The sequence below is a fragment of the Marmota marmota genome, unplaced genomic scaffold (genome assembly GCF_001458135.2).
Source record: "Marmota marmota marmota unplaced genomic scaffold, marMar, whole genome shotgun sequence".
In the NCBI taxonomy this organism is placed as follows: domain Eukaryota; kingdom Metazoa; phylum Chordata; class Mammalia; order Rodentia; family Sciuridae; genus Marmota; species Marmota marmota.
The window spans coordinates 119,001-139,803 of record NW_025999926.1 but is presented as its reverse complement, the minus strand read 5'-3'; the positions used below and the strand labels follow the sequence as shown (position 1 = coordinate 139,803).

Here is a 20,803-nt window from a genome sequence, read left to right as displayed (position 1 = left end):
ATCAAAAATTTCATCTTCATCTTTATTTATTTATTTATCTTAATTCTTCTTTTTTTTGCGGGGTGGGGGGTGCTGGGAATCGAACCCAGGCAAGCACAATACCACCTGAGCTATATCCCCAGCCCTTATGTATTTATTTTAAAGGTATAGATTATTTCTCTGAACTTTTTTTTCAACTTTCTTTTATTTATTTATTTTTATGTGGCATTGAGGATCAAACCCAGTGCCTCACACATGCTAGGCAAGAGCTCTGCCACTCAGCCAAGACCCCAGCCTTTATATTTATATGGTGGGTTTTTAATTCTAATATCGTAGAATTTATCAGCCTTCCAAAAAGATTTAATGTTTGGGGTTTTTTTTTTGCTTTTTAGATTCTTAATTCAATAAGAAATTCTATTTTTTTCAGATTTTTAATTTCTTCTTTTTAGATATATATGACAGTAGAATGCATTTTGACATGTACACATTATACATACGTGAAGTACAACTTATTCCAATTAGGATACCCAAGCCTTTATATTTATATGGTGGGTTTTTAATTCTAATATAGAAAAGTTTATCAGCCTTCCAAAAAGATTTAATGTTTTGTTTTTTGCTTTTAGATCCTTGATTCAACAAGAAATTCTATTTTTTTTCCAGATTTGTTGTTTTTAGATATATATGACAATAGAATACATTTTGGCATATACATATTATACATACATGAAGTACAACTTATTCTAATTAGGAACCAATTCTTATGGTTGTACATGATGTGGAGTTACACTGGTCCTGTATTCATGTATAAACATAGGAAAGTTATGTCCAATTCATTCTACTGTCTTTCCTCTTCCTGTCCCCCCAACCTTTATTTCTCTTTGTTTATTCCACTGAACTTCTACCCACCTTTCCTTGTTGTGTGTTAGCATCCATGTATCAGAGAGAACATTTGGCCTTTGGGTTTTGGGGACTGGTTTATTTCACTTAGCATGATAATCTTCAGATCCACCCATTTACCAGCAAATGTCAAAGTCATTCTTCTTTATGGCTGAGTAATACTCCATTGTGTATTATACCACATTTTCTTTTTCCATTCATCTGTTGAAGGGCACCTAGGTTGGTTCCATAGCTTAGCTATTGTGAATTGAGCTGCTAAAAGCATTGATGTGAGTTTGTCATTGTAGTATGCTGATTTTAAGTCCTCTGAGCATACACTGAGGAGTGGGATAACTGGGTCAAATGGTGGTTCCATTCCAGATTTTCTGAGGAATCTTCATACTGCTTTCCAGAGTGGTTGCACCAATTTGCAGTCCCACCAGCAATGTATGAGTGTGCCTTTAAGAAATTCCATTTTTGTTTGCCATGAAATACTGCTCTGACTTTTCCCAGTAGGCTAATTAGGTGTCTCTGCCCCACTCATTGACAAGTGTATCATTCCCCCTAGAAGTTTGTAATGCCACCTCTGCCAAATATCAGTTTTGTTTAGTTATTTACTTACATACTCATACAGTGGTAAAATATGTATAACATAAAATTTGGTATTTTGCTCTTTTTAAGTGTACAGCTCCTTGGCATGAATTACATTTACAATGGTATGCATCCATCCCTACCCTTTATTTCCAAATCTTTTCTATCATCCCAAACAGAAAATGTACTCACTAAACAATAATTCCAGACTTCCCCTCCCTTAGCATCCAACCTAGCTTCCAACTTTAGGAATCTGCCATTAGAGACATTCCATATCATTGGAACCATACAACCTTCCTCCCCTTGTGTCCTTTCACCTAGTAGGATGTCTCAGAGTTTCATCCATACAACACATACGAGAATTTCATTTTTTTAATTGTAATAAAGTATGGACAACATGCTTTTGCCTTTAAGTGTACAGTTCAGAGGCATTAAGTGCAGTCACATGCGACAACCACCATCTGTGTGCAGATCCTTTTCATTATCTCAAACAGAAATTTTGTACCCATTAAATAAAAATTTCCCCTTCCTCCCTTCAACCAGCTGCCAACAACTATCACCCTACTTTCTTTCTCTATGAATTTGATCTATTCCAGCACTCTACTATAAACTGAATCTTGCAACATTTACCCTTTCATGCCTGGCTAGGTTTACTTAGCCTATTCTCTTCCAAAGGTTATCCACACGTTGCATGTGTCAGAATTTCATTCTTTTTCAAGGCTAACACTTCACTGTATTTATATGTCACATTTAATTTGTCCATTAATCTGTTGATGGACGTGCTTTCCTCCTTTTGGTTATTATGAATAATGCTACTAGGAAGCTTCATGTTATGAATATCTGTTCAAGTATCTGTTGTTGAATCTGTATATGGTTCAATTTTCATATGTTGAACTGTCCTAATATTCCAGAAATAAATGTCTCTTATGATGTATAGTTGCTTAAATATTCAGTTTGATAATGTGGTTGAGAATATTTACATCAATATTCATAAGTGATGTTGGTCTATGATTTTCTTTTCTTTGGTATCTTTGTCTGGCTTTGGTATCAAGAATGAGTTAAGAAGTGCTCCCTCCTATGTAACTTTTTGGAAGAGAGCAAGAGAGGTTGTTGTTATTTTTTTTAATATATTTTTTTTAAAGTTGTAGTTGAGCACAATACCTTTATTTTATTTATTTATATATGGTGCTGAGGATCAAACCCAGGGCCTTGCATGTGCTAGGCGAGTGTTCTACCGCTGAGCCACAACCCCGCCCCCCAATCCCGCATTGTTATTCATACATATGGTAGAGTTTTCCATTGAAGTCACTTTATTCTAGGAGTTTGTTGGGAGTTTTTGATTCAATATTCTTATTCTATTCAGAATTTCTACTTATTTATGATTCTAGGTAGGTTTTCTGTTTCTGGGATCTGTCATTTATCTGGAGTATCTGACTTGGTGGGCAATTATTCATTATACTCTCTGATAATCTTTTAGCTAGTTTTGTCAATAATATTCATCTTTACGAAAAATTAAAATTTAGTTTTGTTAATTGCATCTATCTTATCTCTGCACTTGTCTTTATTATTTCCTTCCTTTTGATAGCTTTGGGCTTAGTTTGTTCTTGTTTTTCAAGTTGCTGAGTTAGGCTGTAAATTTACATTGTTAGTGAGGCCTTTCTTTTGTTAAAATGCAAACCTCTCTCTCTCTCTCTCTCTTTCTCTCTCTCTCTCTCTCTCTCTCTCTCTCTCCCTCTCTCTCTCTCCCTCTCTCTCTCTCCATTCCCCTGCTGGCACTGCTATGCTGAGTTTTGTTCTCCCCAAAGTAGTTTATCCTTTTCCTGTGATTTATTCTTTGATCCATTATTTATTTGCAATGAACATATTTTCAAGTCAATTTCAAAGACTGTTTTAAAGCCCAGAATATGGCCTGGAAACTATATATTGTGGAGAATTTTCTTTCAGTTGTGTACCCATTAATCTGGATTTAACATTCATCTTTGAAATCCCATAGAAAATAAAAAGTGGAAATACAAATGAAAATTACAATGCTGGACTTTTACATGTCCACTTTCACTAGAGATTTTCACCATTTCAAATGGGTGTGAGTACATTAGCCAGAAGAACTCTTAACTCTTAGCGTTTATTTTAGGACAGGTATAATGGCATCAAACTCTCTCTACTTTTAATTCTGGGGATGTCTTAGTTTCTTCCTCATTTTTGAAGGACAATTTGGTTGGAAATAGGATTCTAAACTGACAGTTCTGTCTTTCAGCTCTTTACATATAGCATCTCATTGACTTCTAAGAAATTCATTGCTCTTATTATGGAGGATCTATTGTAGAGAGGGAGTTAATTTTCTCTTGCTGTTCTCAATATTCTATCTTTGTGTTGTTGTTGTTGTTGTTGTGTGTGTGTGTGTGTTTAACAGCTTGATTATAATGTGTCTCTGTGTGGATGTCTCTGGGCTTTTTTCTACTCTAAGTTTGTTAAGCTTCCTGAATTTGTATATTCAAGTCTTTCTTCAAATTTGGGAAGATTTCAATTATTATTTCTTCAGATGCATTCTCTTCCCCTGTCTCTCCCTCTTCTTCTTCTGGAATTCCCACAATGAATATATTTGTCCTTTGTACTGTTCAGTTTTTGTATTGTACTGCTCCAAAGTTTCCATTTTTTCCCTTTTTATATTTTCTATGACTTTGTTGATATTCTCATGTGGCTCATGTATTGTTTTTCTGATTGCCTTTAGGGGTTTTTTTTTTTTTTCATGTTTTCCTTTGTTCTTTGAGCTTCAAATAACACTTAAAACTTCCTGATGTTACCAATAAGATCAGTTCTCAAACCTCTGGTTTGAGAGGAGAAATTTGGAATTGGGCTGCTCTTCTGAAACTGTGCCCTGCTGGGGAAAGGGGAATGAAAATAAGTAAAAATGTCATGGAATTTCCTACTATTTTAAATGTGACTTTTTTCTCACTTGGCTGTTCACTTGGTTGCTGTAAACTTTCGTTTTAGAGCTCCCATAAGGCCTCTTGAGTCAACTTTTGGTTGCTTTTTTGATGTCTCTGTCAGGGAGACAGAGTCTTGGAGCTTCCTAATCTGCCACTTTGGTGATATCCTTCCCATCATTTCTGTTTATCACTGAATTATATTCCATTGTATGTATAATCATATTTTTTAGCCACTGGTGAAAGTGGGAATTATCTCCATCTTTTGGCTGTTGTGAGTATAATGTTCTAATAAACATTGGTGTACAAATATCTGTTCAAGTCCCTACTTTCACTTCTTTTGGGTATAGGAAGAAAGACAGCCAGAGATTTGAATCTATATGGCTAATCAACATTTGGCAGGATGGTCAAGGATTTGGTAATGAGGAGGTAATAGAGGAAATAGAATATAGATGGAAGTTTCTGAATAGGCATAAAAATGAGAATATATTTGTCTTTCATGTGAAAGCTTCCCCAGGACTAATTTTCAGAGGAAAATTGTAATAGTTAGGTAAGGTGATCTGCTTTGTGGATATCAGTCAGCCTCCTTCCCCAGAGAGAAGTCAGTGCCCAGTGGGCCCATGTATAGAGTGACCATGGTGGCAGGGATGAAGATTATAAATGGACACGCCAAAAGAGATATCCACTCACCAAACTCCATGTGACTGCAGCCACTGCTGAGCATCTTAACTGCCAAGAACAGAGACCCGTACTGGAGCCTCCAATAAGGCAACATTTCTCATGGTGTTCAGTCAGGTATCTCATGGGAGTTTAATCATGTTGGGCCATTTCCTTTATGTAAAGGACAGAATATTGCTCTTATAGGAATAGATCCCTACTCTGTTGCATGCCCTGCCCACAATCTTCTGCCAAAACTTCCCTCCCTAGATTTATCCTGTGTGACATCACTTTTGACTGAGGAATTAGTTTCGTGTCCTAGAAAGCAGGGCACCGTCTCTTTCTAGGTATTCTAACTTGTGTTCATAGGTTTCAAATCATTGTTGCTCACCCTCACTTTACATCCATCTTCTGCTTCTGATTACTTGCCTTGTGATTATCCAACTCCAGCAACAGTACTGAAGAATACACTCTTAAAAACACTGCTTAACCAGCTCACACAATTGGATGAATTTAATTGCTTGTAACAAATTCCTTGGGTGTGTTTCTATGTATTGTGTGTGTGTATCTAGCTGCCTACATATCTACCCAACTTAGTGATCTGCTTCATGAATTGAAACTTAGAAATCATAGCTATTTTTGGTCATTTAAATTTGGACATTTGAGTGTGTGAATATATTTGAATCTTTTTGTGGATTTGATTTTTTTCCTTATAACTGATTTTTTTTCATATGTTTACCGGCTCTTTGGGTTTTCTTCTATGGGAAGTATTTGTCTAATTCTGCCTATGCATTTTTTGAAGTATTCTAAAATTTTATTTTATATTTCATATTAACATGAGATAATTTTTCTGGGGTAACGTTATATCACTTTTAACTTAGGTACATACATGTACTTGTGCATAACACACACACACATACACATCTGCATTTGCATATTCCCTGAGATCTATATCATGGCAACCTTTGATGGTCTCTTCAGTTCTTTTCTTACTACACTTTTGCTTTCTGCAGAGTGTCCTGTGAAAAGAGTCATAGAGATGAAAAGTTCAGACTTTGACTTCTTTCACTCAGAAAAATCCCTTTGAAATGCACCAGGTTGTAATGTGTATCTGGAGTTCATTCCCATTATCACTGAGTGTATTACTCACCTACCTTTTGTAGGAAGTTTGGGTTGTTTCCAGATTTGGGAAATTATAAGTAGAACTTCTATAAATAAATATTCACGTACAAGTTTTTATGCAAGCATAAATTTATATTTTCTAAGGTAAATAATGATTTGTGGGATTGTGGGGTAACATGCAAGTAAATGTTTAGCTTTCTAAGAAGTCAAAAAATATTTCTTTGTCTGGATGCACCACAGTTTATTTATCCATTCACTTATTAAGGGCATGTTGGTTGGTCCAAGCTATTATATTAAACATAGTTTGGACCTATGACATTTTCAACTTATGTTGGATTTATTTCTGTGTTGTGTTTTTATTTCCAAATTTCACTTGTTTGTAGCTGCCATATGATATAGTGATGGACTTCTACATATTATCCTTTTATCATGTGAATTTTGTATAATCACTTATTAATTCTAGGAAGTTTTTTGTTGCTACTTTCTGATTTTCTACAAAATCATTTCATCTGCAAACAAAAACAGTCTTATTTCTTCCTTCCGTGTGTGTGTGTGTGTATGTGTGTGTGTGTGTGTGTGTGTGTATATATATATATATATATATATATCCCACTTTTTTTCTTTTAGTTGTCTTATTGTGTTTGCTGGGGCTTTCAGTACAATGTTGGAAATCTATGATGGAAGGGGACATTCCTGTTCCTGATCTTAATGGAAAAACTTTGAGTTCCTCATCACTAAGTGTGATGCTAGTTGTATGTTGTTTTTTTCTTGCAGAGTTAAAAAGTCAAGTTGAAGAAGTTCCTCTCTACTTTACTGATAGTTTTGGTCTTGAATGGTATTAGATTTTATCAAATTATTTTTTTGTATCTGTTGATATGATAACATGATTTTTTTCTTCTTCAACCTGTTAAAATGATGAATTTTAATTGATTTCTGAATGTTCATTCAGCCTTGCATACCTGACATAAATTCCACTTGGTAGTGGTGTATAATTCTTCCCTTTCATTGCGGGATTCAATTTTGTTGAGGGTTTTTGCATCTATGTTAATGAGAGATGTTGGTTTGGACTTTTCTTTCCTTGTAATGTCTTTGTCTAGTTTGGGTGTTGGGATAATCCTGGACTCCCAGAATAAGGAAGTATTATTTTTTTCTGTTTCCAGCTTCCAAAAGAGAAGATACATAATTGGTTAATTTCTCCTTAAAAGTTTGGTAGATGGGCTAGGGTTGTGGCTCAGTGGTAGAATGCTTGTCTAGCACGTGCAAGGCCCTGGGTTCGATCCTCAGCACCACATAAAAATAAATAAAGGTATTGTGTTCAACTACAATTAAAAAATAGATATTTTTTTAAAAAAGTTTGGTAGAATTCACTGGTGAACTTTTCTGGATCTGTGCTTTTTACTTGGAAGTAATTTAATTATTGATTTAATTTCTTTAATAGATGTAGGCCTTTTCCGAATGTCTAATTCTTCGGTGAGTTTTGGCAGAACACGTCTATCAAGAAATTAGTCTATTTCATATTGTCAGCATAGAGTTGTTCAGAGCATTTGATTATTGTCCACTCAATGTCCATGGGATCTGTAATGATGGCTCCCTATTTCATTTCTGATATTAAATTGTATTCTCTCTCTTTTTCTTTTCTTAAAAAATTTTTAGATATATATGGACACAATACATTAATTTTATTTAGTTAGTTTTATGTGGTACCGAGGATTGAACCCAGGGCCTCACACATGCTAGGCAAGCGCTCTACCACTGAAGCACAACCCCAGTCCTCTTTTAAACTTTTTGGCTTGGCTACAGGTTTACTGAGTTTGTGAATCTTTTCAAAGAACAAGCAATAAGTTTTCTTCATGGATTTCTAACCTTCAATGATATTGAATTATATTTTAATTATTACTTCTGTTTTTCTGTTTACTTGAATTTAATTTGCTGGTCTTTCCTTAGTTTCTTAAGATGCAAATTTAGATGATTTAGGTGTTTCTTCTTTTCCAATATCTACATTCAATGCTTTATATTTTCCTCTGAACACTGCTTCCACTGTCATCCAGAAATTTTGGTAAGTTTTTTTTTTTGGTCGTTGTTGTTGTTATTCAGAGTATACATATTTTTAAAATTTTCCTTAAGATTTCTTCTTTAACCCATATTTTATTTAATCCTATTTAGGATTTCCCCAGCTTTTTGTTATTGATTTGTAATCTAATCACATTGTGGTCTAGGGTTGTGGCTCAGTGGGCTAGGGCTGTGGCTCAGCGGTAGAGCACTTGTCTAGCATGCATGAGACACTTGGTTCAATTCTCATAAATAACTAAAATAAAGGTCCATTGACAACTAAAAAATATTTTTAAAAATTTACTAAGATGTGTTTTATGGCCAAGAGTATAGTCTGTCTTGGTGACTGTTCCATGTGACCTGAGAAGAATGTGTATTCTGCTGTACTCTGTAGATGTCCACTGTGACCATTATATCCAGTTGAATTTAACTGTGTCTTTCCTGATTTGATGCCTGCTGGCCTGTCTGTCTGGTAGATGGATATTGAAATCTACAGCTATACTACTGGATGCATCTATCTCTTCTTGCATCTCTTATCGGTTTTTGCCTTGTACACTTTAATGTGTTTTTTTGGTTAAGTTCATGCACAATAAGGGTTACTATATCATCTCATAGAATCACCCCCTTTACAATTGCGAAATTCCTGTCTCTGTCCCCAGTAGATTTCCTTCCTCTGAGGTTGCTCCTTCTGAAATTAATAGTTATTCCTGCTTTCTTTTGATTAGTGTTATTTTGGCATATCTTTCTCCATTCCTTCACTTTTAATCTACATGTGTCTTCATATTTAAAATGGATTACTTATAGAAAACACATGGTTGAATCCTGATTTTTTGATCCATGCTGATGATTTTTACATTTAGATCATTGATATTCAAAGTGCTTATTGATATAGTTGGATTACTATCTATTATACTTATTATTGTTTTCTCTTTGTTGCTCTTGTTCTTTTTTCCCTTTTTGAACTACTTTTCATGTTATTTTAAATTAGCCAGATTGAAAGGAAATGAGGAAGTATTTTGTTTGTATACTTTGCAAGCAGACTTCATTTAATTAAAATATATTTCCATCACCGTTAGAATTTTAATTTTATTGAATCTTTGTCTATTAATCAATATAATTATTTTTTACATTACTTGAAGAGTTATTAATTCTTATAATTTTGAAAAAAAGCATGTAATTTGCCTTTTTATCATTTTTATCCCTTTAATTCAGATCATAGATTCTGCTCATCTTCCAGTTCATACACCAACAATAAAGACAAAGAAATATCACACTAGCATCCTCTTTCCTCCTAAGGTACTTGACCTAGTTATAAGTTTATTAGGGTTCCGTAAATAAGGAGAATACGTTGTTTTTGCTCTCTGTTATTGCCCTGGCATTTACTCATAGTAATTTTTTTGGGGGGTGGGGGGGGGTACTGGGGATTGAACTCAGGGTCACTGGGCCACTGAACCATATTCCCAGCCCTATTTTGAATTTTTATTTAGACACAGGGTCTCACTGAGTTGCTTAGCACCTCACTGTTGCTGAGGCTGGCTTTGAACTCTTGATCCTCCCACCTCAGCCTCCTGAGCTGCTGGGATTATAGGCATGTGCCACAGTGCCCTGCTCATAGTGATTTTAAATGATAAAAATAATCAAAGCATTCCTTTTCATTGATAAGAAACCAGAAGCTGCATCATAAAGGAATAAAAGAAAACTTAGAAATATCCTAAAGACTGTTTTCCAAAAGTTGACGTAAAATAATATCCAAAATTATGAAACACTGTGAATTTTCAATTAAAATAATTAGTGTTCAGCAACTTATTAATATTCTAAAAAGTGCAATAAGAAATGAAAATAAAAAGACTGACATGAACAATAAAAGATAAAAACTACTTTATAATGTAGTTGATATGATTGTTTGTCCAGAAAACACAGACTCTAGTTTAAAAAACTAAAATTAGATAATTTGCATGTAAGTTAAAATTTCAAAATAATGCAGGTTATCTATATTATATAGTGAACACCTAGAAAAGAAACTAGAAGTAATTGGCATATCAACATCAACAGAAACTAAGAATAAAATAAACATGATGAGCTCTCCGTTCTCTCAAAGTTAATGTCTGACTTTAAAGCAGCATCAATGAGAATACCAAAAGTCATCTTTCCTTCCAATTTCTGGCTGAGCATGATAGGTTAAATATGCATATATTTCTGCTCTCTACTGACATGCATTAAAGAGAGGGAAAAGAGTAGGAAGTTAACATGATTTTGGAAGTGAAGGGTTGGCAGAGATCAGAAATCTGGTTGTCAAGTTATCAAGACGATTATTATCTCAGGATGAACCCAGAGAGACTAGACCCATTAGGGACCCCAGGACCCTCAGTGCTGAGAACAGGGGGGCTAGTTGAAGAACGAGGTGAGAAGGAGGCAGACTTTTGTATAAAAATATATATTGCCTCCGGCAGGAACTATAAATATCCACAGTCCAGATGAGGACACAGAGACACAAGTACAGGAAAATTGCCAGCTAATCATTGGAGAGGCCAAATTGGTTATAATTTACATATGGCTGATTTATGCTAATAATATTGATGATAAACTTTAATACGCTAATATCATTTATGCTATCTACACATTGATAATTTATGCAGTGATTTGGGGCTCTGAGGCATGGTCCAGAAATGGGAAATCCATTGTGGATGACCAACTTATAGGTAAATCTGTGAAGATGTTTGAAGTTCTAATTATTGGAGTTTTATTTAGAAATTTCAGAATGGCCTCTTTCTGAACAAGGCTCTGGCCTGTTTCACACAAGGTGGAATGTATTAATTCAAGGAGTATATTATATTTATTGAAAATGGAAAATTAAATGCAATTTTTTATAGAAAGGAAATTTTGAATGCATTTTTTCTCCAAAGAAGTATAATATAAAACTATTATAAAAATATAATTGTTGTCACTTGCTTCTGCACATAGGTCATTCATACTTAATTCATTGTTAAAGACCAAGAATTTATCAATCTGCCAAGCACCTTTTCAAATGTTTAGGACAGACCAGCACAAATCAAGTCTAGGTTTTGTTTACTTGGTTCCAAAAACTTTAATAAACATTAGATTGCCACATAATAACGATGATGACGATGATGATAATAACAATAGTAATAATTTGGACAATTTGGGGGTTCTCTTACTCAATATTTTCCAATTAAGAAATAAGTAGGGGACAAGAATCTGTTTTGCTGGTGAGATGAGGAAAGGGCTTCTTTCCTTGGTTTGGAGATATTTTGGTCAGGGTGGGTTTGAAGGAGTCACCTTTTCAAAATCATCTAATCATCAGTGTGTGTTTGGCCTCTTTTGTAGAGTAAGACCCACCAGTTTTTCCTCACGTCCTTTACTGCTCCTACCAAGTGTCGCCAGTGCACGTCTCTGATGGTGGGTTTGATAAGACCGGGCTGTGCTTGTGACGGTAAGACTGCCACGGGAAGGGACACCTGGGTTAGAGCCATCCTGGTTATACCTAAGTTGTTCAGCAGAAGATTGTCTTCTCTGTAAGAAGCACTGCAGTGAGCGGATCACTCTCCTAAAACCTGCTGTGTGTTGGAAAGATTGATGGATGGTCCTTGGAAACAGTTCAACAGGACCTCTGCACTCTTCAGTCCCCTTAGCTCTGATTCCCGCCGTCTACGTGGACTGCACCCCTTGGATTTGTTCAGTGCAGGCCTGCAGGCAGGGTCACATTTACAAGGAAAATGTACTTAAATACATTTTGTTCTTTGTCACATGGTAAGATTGTGAAGGCCAGATTCACTAGTTCATGTGACAAGAAAATTTTGCAATGATGATTCTTGGACTTTCGCAGCCTTATTTTACTCAATTTATTTCCATACATATTATTGAAGGAAAACAATATATTTTCAGAAATATTAAAAAGTCCATCACTGTGCCACGTAAGCCATTTCATTCCATATATTAGGGAACATACGCTGTCCTTGCTGGTTTTCTTAGCCGGGTATGTCAACAGCTCTCTCAGGGCTTCATTGCTGAGTAAGACTTCCGGCCCCCTGCATGGTGTCAGCAGGCTCCACCTTCCCTGTACCTGCGGTGACACGATGGATTAGGAGTGGGGAAGTCTGTGCTGGGCTGCAGAAGCAGGCTCTGAGCTGTGCTCCCAGGCATCCTGGGCCCCCAGCACCCTCCTGCTTAGCAGCCGCTAGTGTAACAAAAAGACAATCGATCAGGGAGCTGCCATCACCAAAGCAACCTTGGGACCTGCTACTGCTGCACTCCCGCCCCCACCCCCCAAATCCATAAGACGCCAGTGTAGCTGTGACTCCACGCTCCCTCTGCCAGGAGCCACAGGAGAAAAACAGGTGCTCTGCATCCTGCGTCTTCTGTCCCAGCATGATGCAGTCTCCAACATATGTATGTTCTTAGTGGAATTTTTGTTTGTGTTTTTTTTGGCTGTGCTGGGAATTGAACCCGAGACCCTACACCTGCTGGCAAGGACTCTGCCCCTGAACTACACCTCCAGCCCTGTCAGTAGGACTTAAATGAGGTCCCACACCTTAGTTGAAAGGCAATCTGGGAAAGACAGCTGTTTGCATTTCAAACTCTGCCACAGCAGACAACCGTAATGGGGGCCGAGGGTCTGGAACCATCATATCCACCACAACCGTGTCTCCATTTCTTTTAAAAAGCATGTGGGTTCTTGTGTCACACAACCTGTGTCGAAAGAGCTCCAAGAGCTTGTCCAGTGCCTGATCACCAGAAGAAAGAATCCTCTGTCTAGACCCATGGCGGGGTCTGGGGACAGCCTATGAAGGCCATGTCTGGGTAAGTGTCAATAGATTGGTTTATATGAACTCTTAGAAAGTTTGCTGATCACCAGTCACTTTGGGAGCACAATTGTCTATATACCAATATCAATATAAATACCTATGTGTGTGTGTGTGTGTGTATACATATATATACCCATATATATACTATATACTGTATATATACATATATACCAATATAAATGTAAAATATATGCACACACCTATAGATGTATATAGGTATATTTACATATATATGCATATATAATATGTATTATTTATATACACAATACAATATAAATTATAGTATGTACAATTGAAAATTTTTGTTCCATACTAGGAAAATTATTTCAGAACAAAATTTATCTGTCTCTAGAAAGACAGATTTAAATGTCTTGAAGTTTTCTCTTTCCTTGTGATGAACATATGGTCAAATTCCTACTAATGGTGTAACTTTGCCTTCCAATTGGGTATCATAAAGTATGAAACGAAAAGCAAAGTGCCCTTCTTTAGAAATATTTAAAACTTGAGTTGAATTTGAAGCAGGTGTTGCCAGATTTGAATTTGGTGCTACATAGAGGCAAAGCTGTAACAATTTAATGAATGACAAGGGTTAAGTGAAATGGCATCAATTTTATTTTCACAAGACAAGAGCCATAGGAATGAATAGCTTTGTCTTTAAAAATTGTAATGATGCTACATAGTTCTGTTCTATATCTTTAACAAGGAAAGTGGCCTATTTGTGACATTTTTTTATTCTTTTAATTTTGTATGGGTAGTATTTGATGTTTCCATTTGGATTATTCTTGTCTTTAAAAAAAACAATAAACAAAAGATCCCAAAGAAAACAGGAATAAGAAAAGGATGGCAGAGAGCACTGGCTATAGTTTGTGACTTCAAACTCTTCTTCTATGACATCAATGAAGACAGAGACTCAAAACCCAATGCCGTAGTGAGTCAAGTGATTGACATGAGGTAAGCTCCGAAAAGGTGGCTATTTTTGTGTCAAATGTCTGTGAATAAAATTGGTTCCTGATATTTTAAAAAATGATATTGTCATTTATGTTAAGTCTTCAGTTTTCTCCATTGCCAAGTGAAATTTACAATGCAAGATTTTTGCCTAAAGTTTGTTATCACTACCTTTTAGACATGGATTTGAAGAAATATTTATAAAACTTTTTTCAAAGTTTATTTTATTATTACTTGCATGTGTGTGGGAGTGTGTGAGTGTGTCTGTTTGTGTGTGTGTGCTGTGAGCACGCATGCATGTGTGTGTAGTGGGAAAGGATATAAACCTCAAAGATAGACTTTTTAAATTAAGATGTAACTCGCATATTATAAAATTATTTTAAAGTGTGCAATCCACTGATTTTGAAGAATATTCTGAAGATTACGCAATCATCACAACAGTCTAATTTTGGAGCATCTGTACACACTACAGCAAAAAATCCCCATATTCATTAGCGGTCACCCGGGCCCCAGCCCCTGCCAATCACTAACCTATTTCTCATTTTATCCCTATGAATTTCCCTCTTCTGGACATCTCTTATGGATGGAATCTTGTAGTGTTCTTCTAAGAATAACATTTTTAGGTTCCCCATATGGCATGAATCAGTGCTTCATTACCTTTTATGATTTATAACCTTTATCAGACTAAGGATGTGAGTTGCTTTCTATTTCTAGTCTGTTGAGTGTTTTCATCTGGAGAAGGTGTTGGGTTTGCTGCATGGTTTCTGTGCCCGTTGAGGTGATCATGTAGGATTTTCCTCCTTTATTCTATTATCATGTGTCCCACACTGTTTGGCTTTGTATGTTAAACCAACCTTGCATTCCTGGGATAAATTACACTTGGTCTTGGGTTTGTTTTTGTTTTTTAACACAATAACTTTATTTTATTTATTTATTTTTTTGTGGTGCTGAGGATGGAACCCAGGGCTTTTGCACATGTAAGGTGAGCCATAACCCCAGCCCCTGGTCTTGGGTTTTAATCCCTTTAATATGTTATGGGATTTGGATTGCCCAAATTTATTGGAGAATTTTATATTAACATTCATACAGAATATTGGTTCTTGTTTTTCTTTTCTTCTGATATATTTGTCTGGTTTCAGTATCAGGATACTGCTGGCTCAGAATGAGTTAGAAAGTACTCTCCATTTGGGGGAACACTTTAAAAAGGATTTGTATTAATTTTTGTCAGCATTTGATATAATTCCCTGGTGAAGCCATCTGGTCCTGGGTATTTCTTTATGGGAAGTTTTTTGATTAGTAGTTCAATCTCTATTATTATTATTATTATTATTATTATTACTATTATTATTCTGGAGATTGAACCCAGAGGTGATTAGCCACTGAGCCACATCCCCAACCTTTTTTATTTTTTTTATTTTGAGACAGAGTTTTACTGAGTGGCTTAAGACCTCCCAAAGTTTCTGAGGCTGACTTTGAACTTGTGAACCTTTTGCCTCAACCATCCGTGCCTCTGGGATTACAGTCGTGCACCACCCCATCTGGCTTTGTTCTTCTGATTAATAGTTCAATCTCCTATTAGTTATAAGCCTATTTAGAATTTCTTTATCTTCTTGAATCAATTTCAGTACTTATACCTACCTAGGAATTTTTCCATTTCATTTACATGATCTAATTTGTTGTACTTCTTAGAATTTCTGAAAAAATCAGTAATAGTGTCTTCTTTTTAATTTCTGATAGCAATTTGAGTCTTTTCTCACTGTTTTTCTTGGGCTAAAGGTTATTCAATTCCATTGACCTTTTCAAAGAACCAATTTTTTAGTTTTCTTGATTTTCTCCATTGTTTTTCAGTACTATAGTTCATTAGTTTGCACTTCAGTCTTTATTATTTTCTTTCTTCTGCTTGCTTTGGGTTTAGTTTGTTCTTCTTTTTCTGGTTTCTTAAGGGGACGGTGGGGTTATGGTTTGAAACCTTTCTTCTGTTTCCATGTCAGTAACTACATCTTTAAATTTCCCTGTGAGAGAGTGAAATTTTGCTATGTTGTATGCTTTTTTCATTTATCTCAAAATATCCTCTAACTTATGTTTTCAATTTCTTATTTGACCCATTAATTATTTGGTAGTATGTTGCTTAATTTCCATATTTTATAAATTTTCCAAATTTTATTTTGTTATTTTTTTTTTCTAATTTCATTCCATTGTGGTCAGAAACATGCACTGTATGATTTCAAGTTTTTTAAATTCATTGAGAATTGTTTTATGGAATTATACATGGCCTTTCCTGAACAATGTTCCATTTGAATTCAAGAATGTATTCTGCTGTTTTAGATGAAGTGTCCCATACAGGTCTTGTTATAATATGGTGTAGTTCAAGTCTGTTTCCTTGCTTACCTTCTTCCTAGTTGTTGTTCTGTCATAGAAAATCAGGTACAAAAATCTCCAACTACTATTGTTGAATTGTCTATTTCCTCCTCTCAATTCTGAAGGATTTTGCTTCATGAATTTGGAGACTTTGTTGTAGATACATATGTTTGTTATTTATTCTTGATGGATTGACATTTTTATCACTATAAAAATCTTTGTCTCTAGTAACAATTTTTGTCTTATAATAGTTTATTTCATCTGATCTTAATATAGACACTCCTGCCCCATTTTGGTTACTTTTTTGCATGGTGTATCTTTTCCTGTCTTTTTGCTTGCAATCTATTTGTGTCTCTAAGTCCAGAGCATACCTCTCGTACACAGTGCATTGCGATCACGTCCTCATCCATCCAGTCAATCTCTACTTTTTAAGTGGAGAATCAAATCCGTTTTCATTGTTCTCTCTCTGTCTCATGCCATTTGGTTCTTTGAGGTCTCCTTTCCTTTTTGTCTTTTTGTCAGATAGATATTTCTAGTCTCCCATTTGAATTCCCTTGTTATTTCTTTTGGAATATATTCTAAATTATTTCCTAGTGGTTTCCCTGAGGTTTAAAATTAGCATCTCAATTTACAACAACCTACTTTGGGTTAACACAGTTTCAGCGACGTACCCAGCTGTTCTCCTACAGAGCTGTGTCTCCTGATTTACGCTGTCACTGCAGCCATTTCAGCTGGAAAGAGCTCCTCCTCAGTGTTTCTTGTAAGGCAGCAGGTCTGATAGGGATGAATTCTCTCGGTTTTTGCCTATGTGAGGATGTCTTAATGTGTCCTTGGTTATTTTTCTATAGGGTCGTTTGGCTGGATACGTAATTCATGGTTGACAGGATTTGGATAAGTTTTCTAGGGCTGGACAATCCATGAATTGGTGGTTTAAACAATAGAAATGTATTTTCCCGTAGTTCAGGAGCCTAGAAGTCCAGGATCAAGGTGATGGCAGAGTTGGTTTCTTCTGAGGCTTCTCTCTTTGCTGCACAGATACCACCTTCCTCCTGTGTCCTTGCTTGGCCTTTCCTCTCTGCAGGCACATCCCTAGTATCTGTCCTTTTTTTTTTAAAGAAACATCTGTCATATTGACTCAGAGCCCACTCATATGACCTCAGTTAACTTTCAAAAGGTCTATTTAGAGGTCTTCTCTACAAATACAGAGGTAATCTGGGCTTAGGACTCTGTTGTGGTTTGGACCTGGAACGTTCCCCCAAAGGCTGATGTATGGATGGCTTGATGCCTAATGCAGCAATATTCAGAGATTCAGAGGTGGGAAGTGATTGACTCACAGGGGAACTTATCTCGCTAATGGACTAGTCCATAGCTGGATGGAATCTTGGGAGGTGGTGGGAACTGTAGAAGGTTAGACCTAGTTGAAGAGAGTGGGTTCTGGAGGGCATACCTTGGGGTCTGTATCTTGTCCTCAGCCCCCTTCTCTCTGCTTTCCAGCTGCCACAAAGTGGGCAGCTTTCCTCCATCACACCCTTCTGCAATGATGCACAAAACCAATGAAGCCAGCTAGTCACGAAATGAAACCTCGGAAACTCTGAGCCTCAATAAATCTTTCCAATACATTGATATTTCTACCTCTTTAAGGCAGTCTAAGCTTTTTAAAAGAAACTTGCCTCTCAAAATTCTTATAATTCTTCACCCATTATTTAGCTTCCAAGTCACTTCCATATCTCTAGGTATACGATAGACAAGCACCCCCCTTCTTGGTACCAAAATCTGTATTGGTTTGTTAAATCTGTCCTAAGAAAGTAACCCCAATGGGTGGCTTAAGCAAAAGAAGCTTATTCCCTCACATTTCTGGAGCTTGGAATTTCAGGATCAAGGTGGTGGGAAGGTTGGCTTCTTCTGAGGCTCCTCTCCTTGGTGCACCGGTGGCTCTCTTCTCACTGGGTCCTCACATGGTCTTTTCTATTGTGTGCAAGCACATCTCCACAGTATTTCCATCTTCTTATTACAGCACTGGCCATATTGAATTGAAGATTCTTCACATTGCTTCACTTAATTACATCTCATGAAATATGTTGGGGGCTAAGACTCCATCCAAGAGATGAATTGTGGGTGGTCGTAATTCAGCCCATAACAGAATTTTCTTTCTACTCCTTTAATACATCATCTAAGTGCCCTTTGACCTCCATGAGTTCCTGTGAGAATTCCTCTGTTAACCCCATTGGGGATTCCATGTACATGATGGATTGCTTCCTTCTCTTTGCTTTCGAACCTTTCTTTCTCTTTCAAGCAAATTGTTTATGAGGTGTCCATGTGTGGGATATTTTACAATGTATCCTACTTGGAGTTTATTGAGATACATGGATATGGAGATTAATAGTTACCAACAAACTGAGGAGTTGTCCAGTCATTATTTCTTCAATTATTCTTTTTTTCGGCTGAAGAAAGAATTTCTTCCTTCTTTTCTCTCAGGGACTCCTTTCATGTGTATTTTTAGCATATTCTTCAGGCTGTCTCTCATGTTTCTGAGGCTCTTCCATTTCTATTCATTATTTTTTTCTCTTTTCTTTAGACTAGTTACCCTCAATCGATGGGTTACTCTATCTTCGAGTTCAGTAATTCTGTCTTCTGTAACAAATTCTGATGTTAAGCTCTTACCGTGAATTTTTCATTTCAGTCATTATACTTTTGACTTTAGAAATTCTATCTTGTTCTTTTTATAATTTCTTTTTGTTGGTATTTGCACCTATTTGACTCAGTATTAGGGAATAATTAGCCCTTTCATAAATGCTTTCTGGTCTTCCCTAACACAATCTAAAAGCAAGACCTGAAAGGACCAACTTTTTCCTAGTTTCCGCATACCGAAAAATACAAAAATATCCTTTATCCAACACGATAACATCTACCTATGTCAGGCATTTAGCTGAAAAAAAATGGTCAAGCTTACAAAGAAACACAAAGTTAGACTCATCATGAAGAGAAAAATCAACCAGTTAAAATGGATCCAGAGCTGATGAGGATGAAAACTATAATATCCAAGATGAAAAATACTTTAGATATAACTAAGGGAAAATTAAACATTTCAGAAGATAACAATAATTGTCCAAAATTAAACAAATAAAAATGACTTAAAAAACTTGATTACTCTATCTTCAAGTACAGTAATTCTGTTTTCTGTAACAAACTCTGATGTTTTTCTGTTCCATTGGCCTCTGCGTTTGTATTCTTGCCAATACCATGCTGGTTTTTTAAAACATGTTTGTTTGTTTGTTTTTTTACAATACCTTTATTTTATGTATTTATTTAAATGTGGTGCTGAGGATCAAACCCAGTGCCTCACACATGCCAGGCAAGTGCTGTACCAATGAGCCACAACCCCAGCCCCTATCATACTGTTATGATCACTAAATTTTTCTAGTGTGTTTCAACACAGTCTTAATCAAAATCCTAGCAGGTTTTAAATTTTTTCTTCTGTTGAAATTGACAAGGTGACCCTAAAATTCATAGGGAAATGTAAAAGATCCAGAACAGTCAAAATACCTAAAAAATAATTTTGAAGAATTCACCATAGGGCTGGGGTTGTAACACAGTGGTAGAGTGCTTGCCTAGCATGTGTGAGGCCCTGGGTTCGGTACTCAGCACCACCTAAAAATAAATAAAATAAAGGTCCATCAACAACTAAAATTAAAAATTAAAAAGAAAAGAATTAACCCTATGTATATATATGATATATGTGTATATATGATATACATACATATTATATATATATATATATATATATATATATATATATATGTAAAATCCAAGTATACACATATTTGGAGTCTCTGTTCTATTACTTGAATACACATACTTTCAACAAGTGACAAAAATTATCAACAAATGACACTGGAACTTAAAATATGAAAAAAAAACCACTTTTAATCTACTCTTTGTAACATATATAAAAGTTAATTCAAAAAGATTGTAGAACTAAATGTAAACCTATCAAGTGTGTAGAAGTAAACATAGGCAAATATCTTTCAAATAACTCAAATTCAAATCAAATCATTCTTCCATACAACACAAAAGTACAACCCATAAAAGGAAAAATGTTTGAATCTAAAATGTCTTGCTTTTTGAAATGCACTGTTAAGAGGAGTAAAAAAACAAAGCCCAACTCTGGGGAAATATTTGCAAATCAAATACCTGTTGAAGGACATTTATCCAGATACCTAAAGAAAAAACACAAATTTAAAAGAAGGGAAAGGTATTTGAAAAGATAGTCCAATAAAGAAGACAGACATATAGCAGATAAGCACCTGCATGTATACTCAATAATATTAATATTAATTAGGGAAATTCAAAGAAAATAACCACGAGATACTAAAAGTATTAAAAACTGACAATTTCAATTGTTGGAAGGATCTGAATGACTTAGAACTCACACACACTGCTTGGAAAACTCATCCAACCCCTTTGGCAAACAGTTTAGCA

At 35.7% G+C, this 20,803-nt stretch overlaps 1 protein-coding gene across 1 annotated transcript in view; it reads left to right on the top strand.

The window, feature by feature from the left end:
- LOC125615862 (serine/threonine-protein kinase MRCK alpha-like) overlaps positions 1-20,803 on the top strand; it is a 42,102-nt gene that overhangs the window by 15,590 nt on the left and 5,709 nt on the right. The window contains exons 6-8 of the mRNA XM_048800281.1: positions 9,411-9,494; positions 11,544-13,016; positions 13,833-13,972. Of these exons, the coding sequence (XP_048656238.1) occupies positions 9,411-9,494; positions 11,544-11,735 (276 nt within the window). The 3' untranslated portion in view covers positions 11,736-13,016; positions 13,833-13,972. The remainder of the gene's footprint in view (positions 1-9,410; positions 9,495-11,543; positions 13,017-13,832; positions 13,973-20,803) is intronic.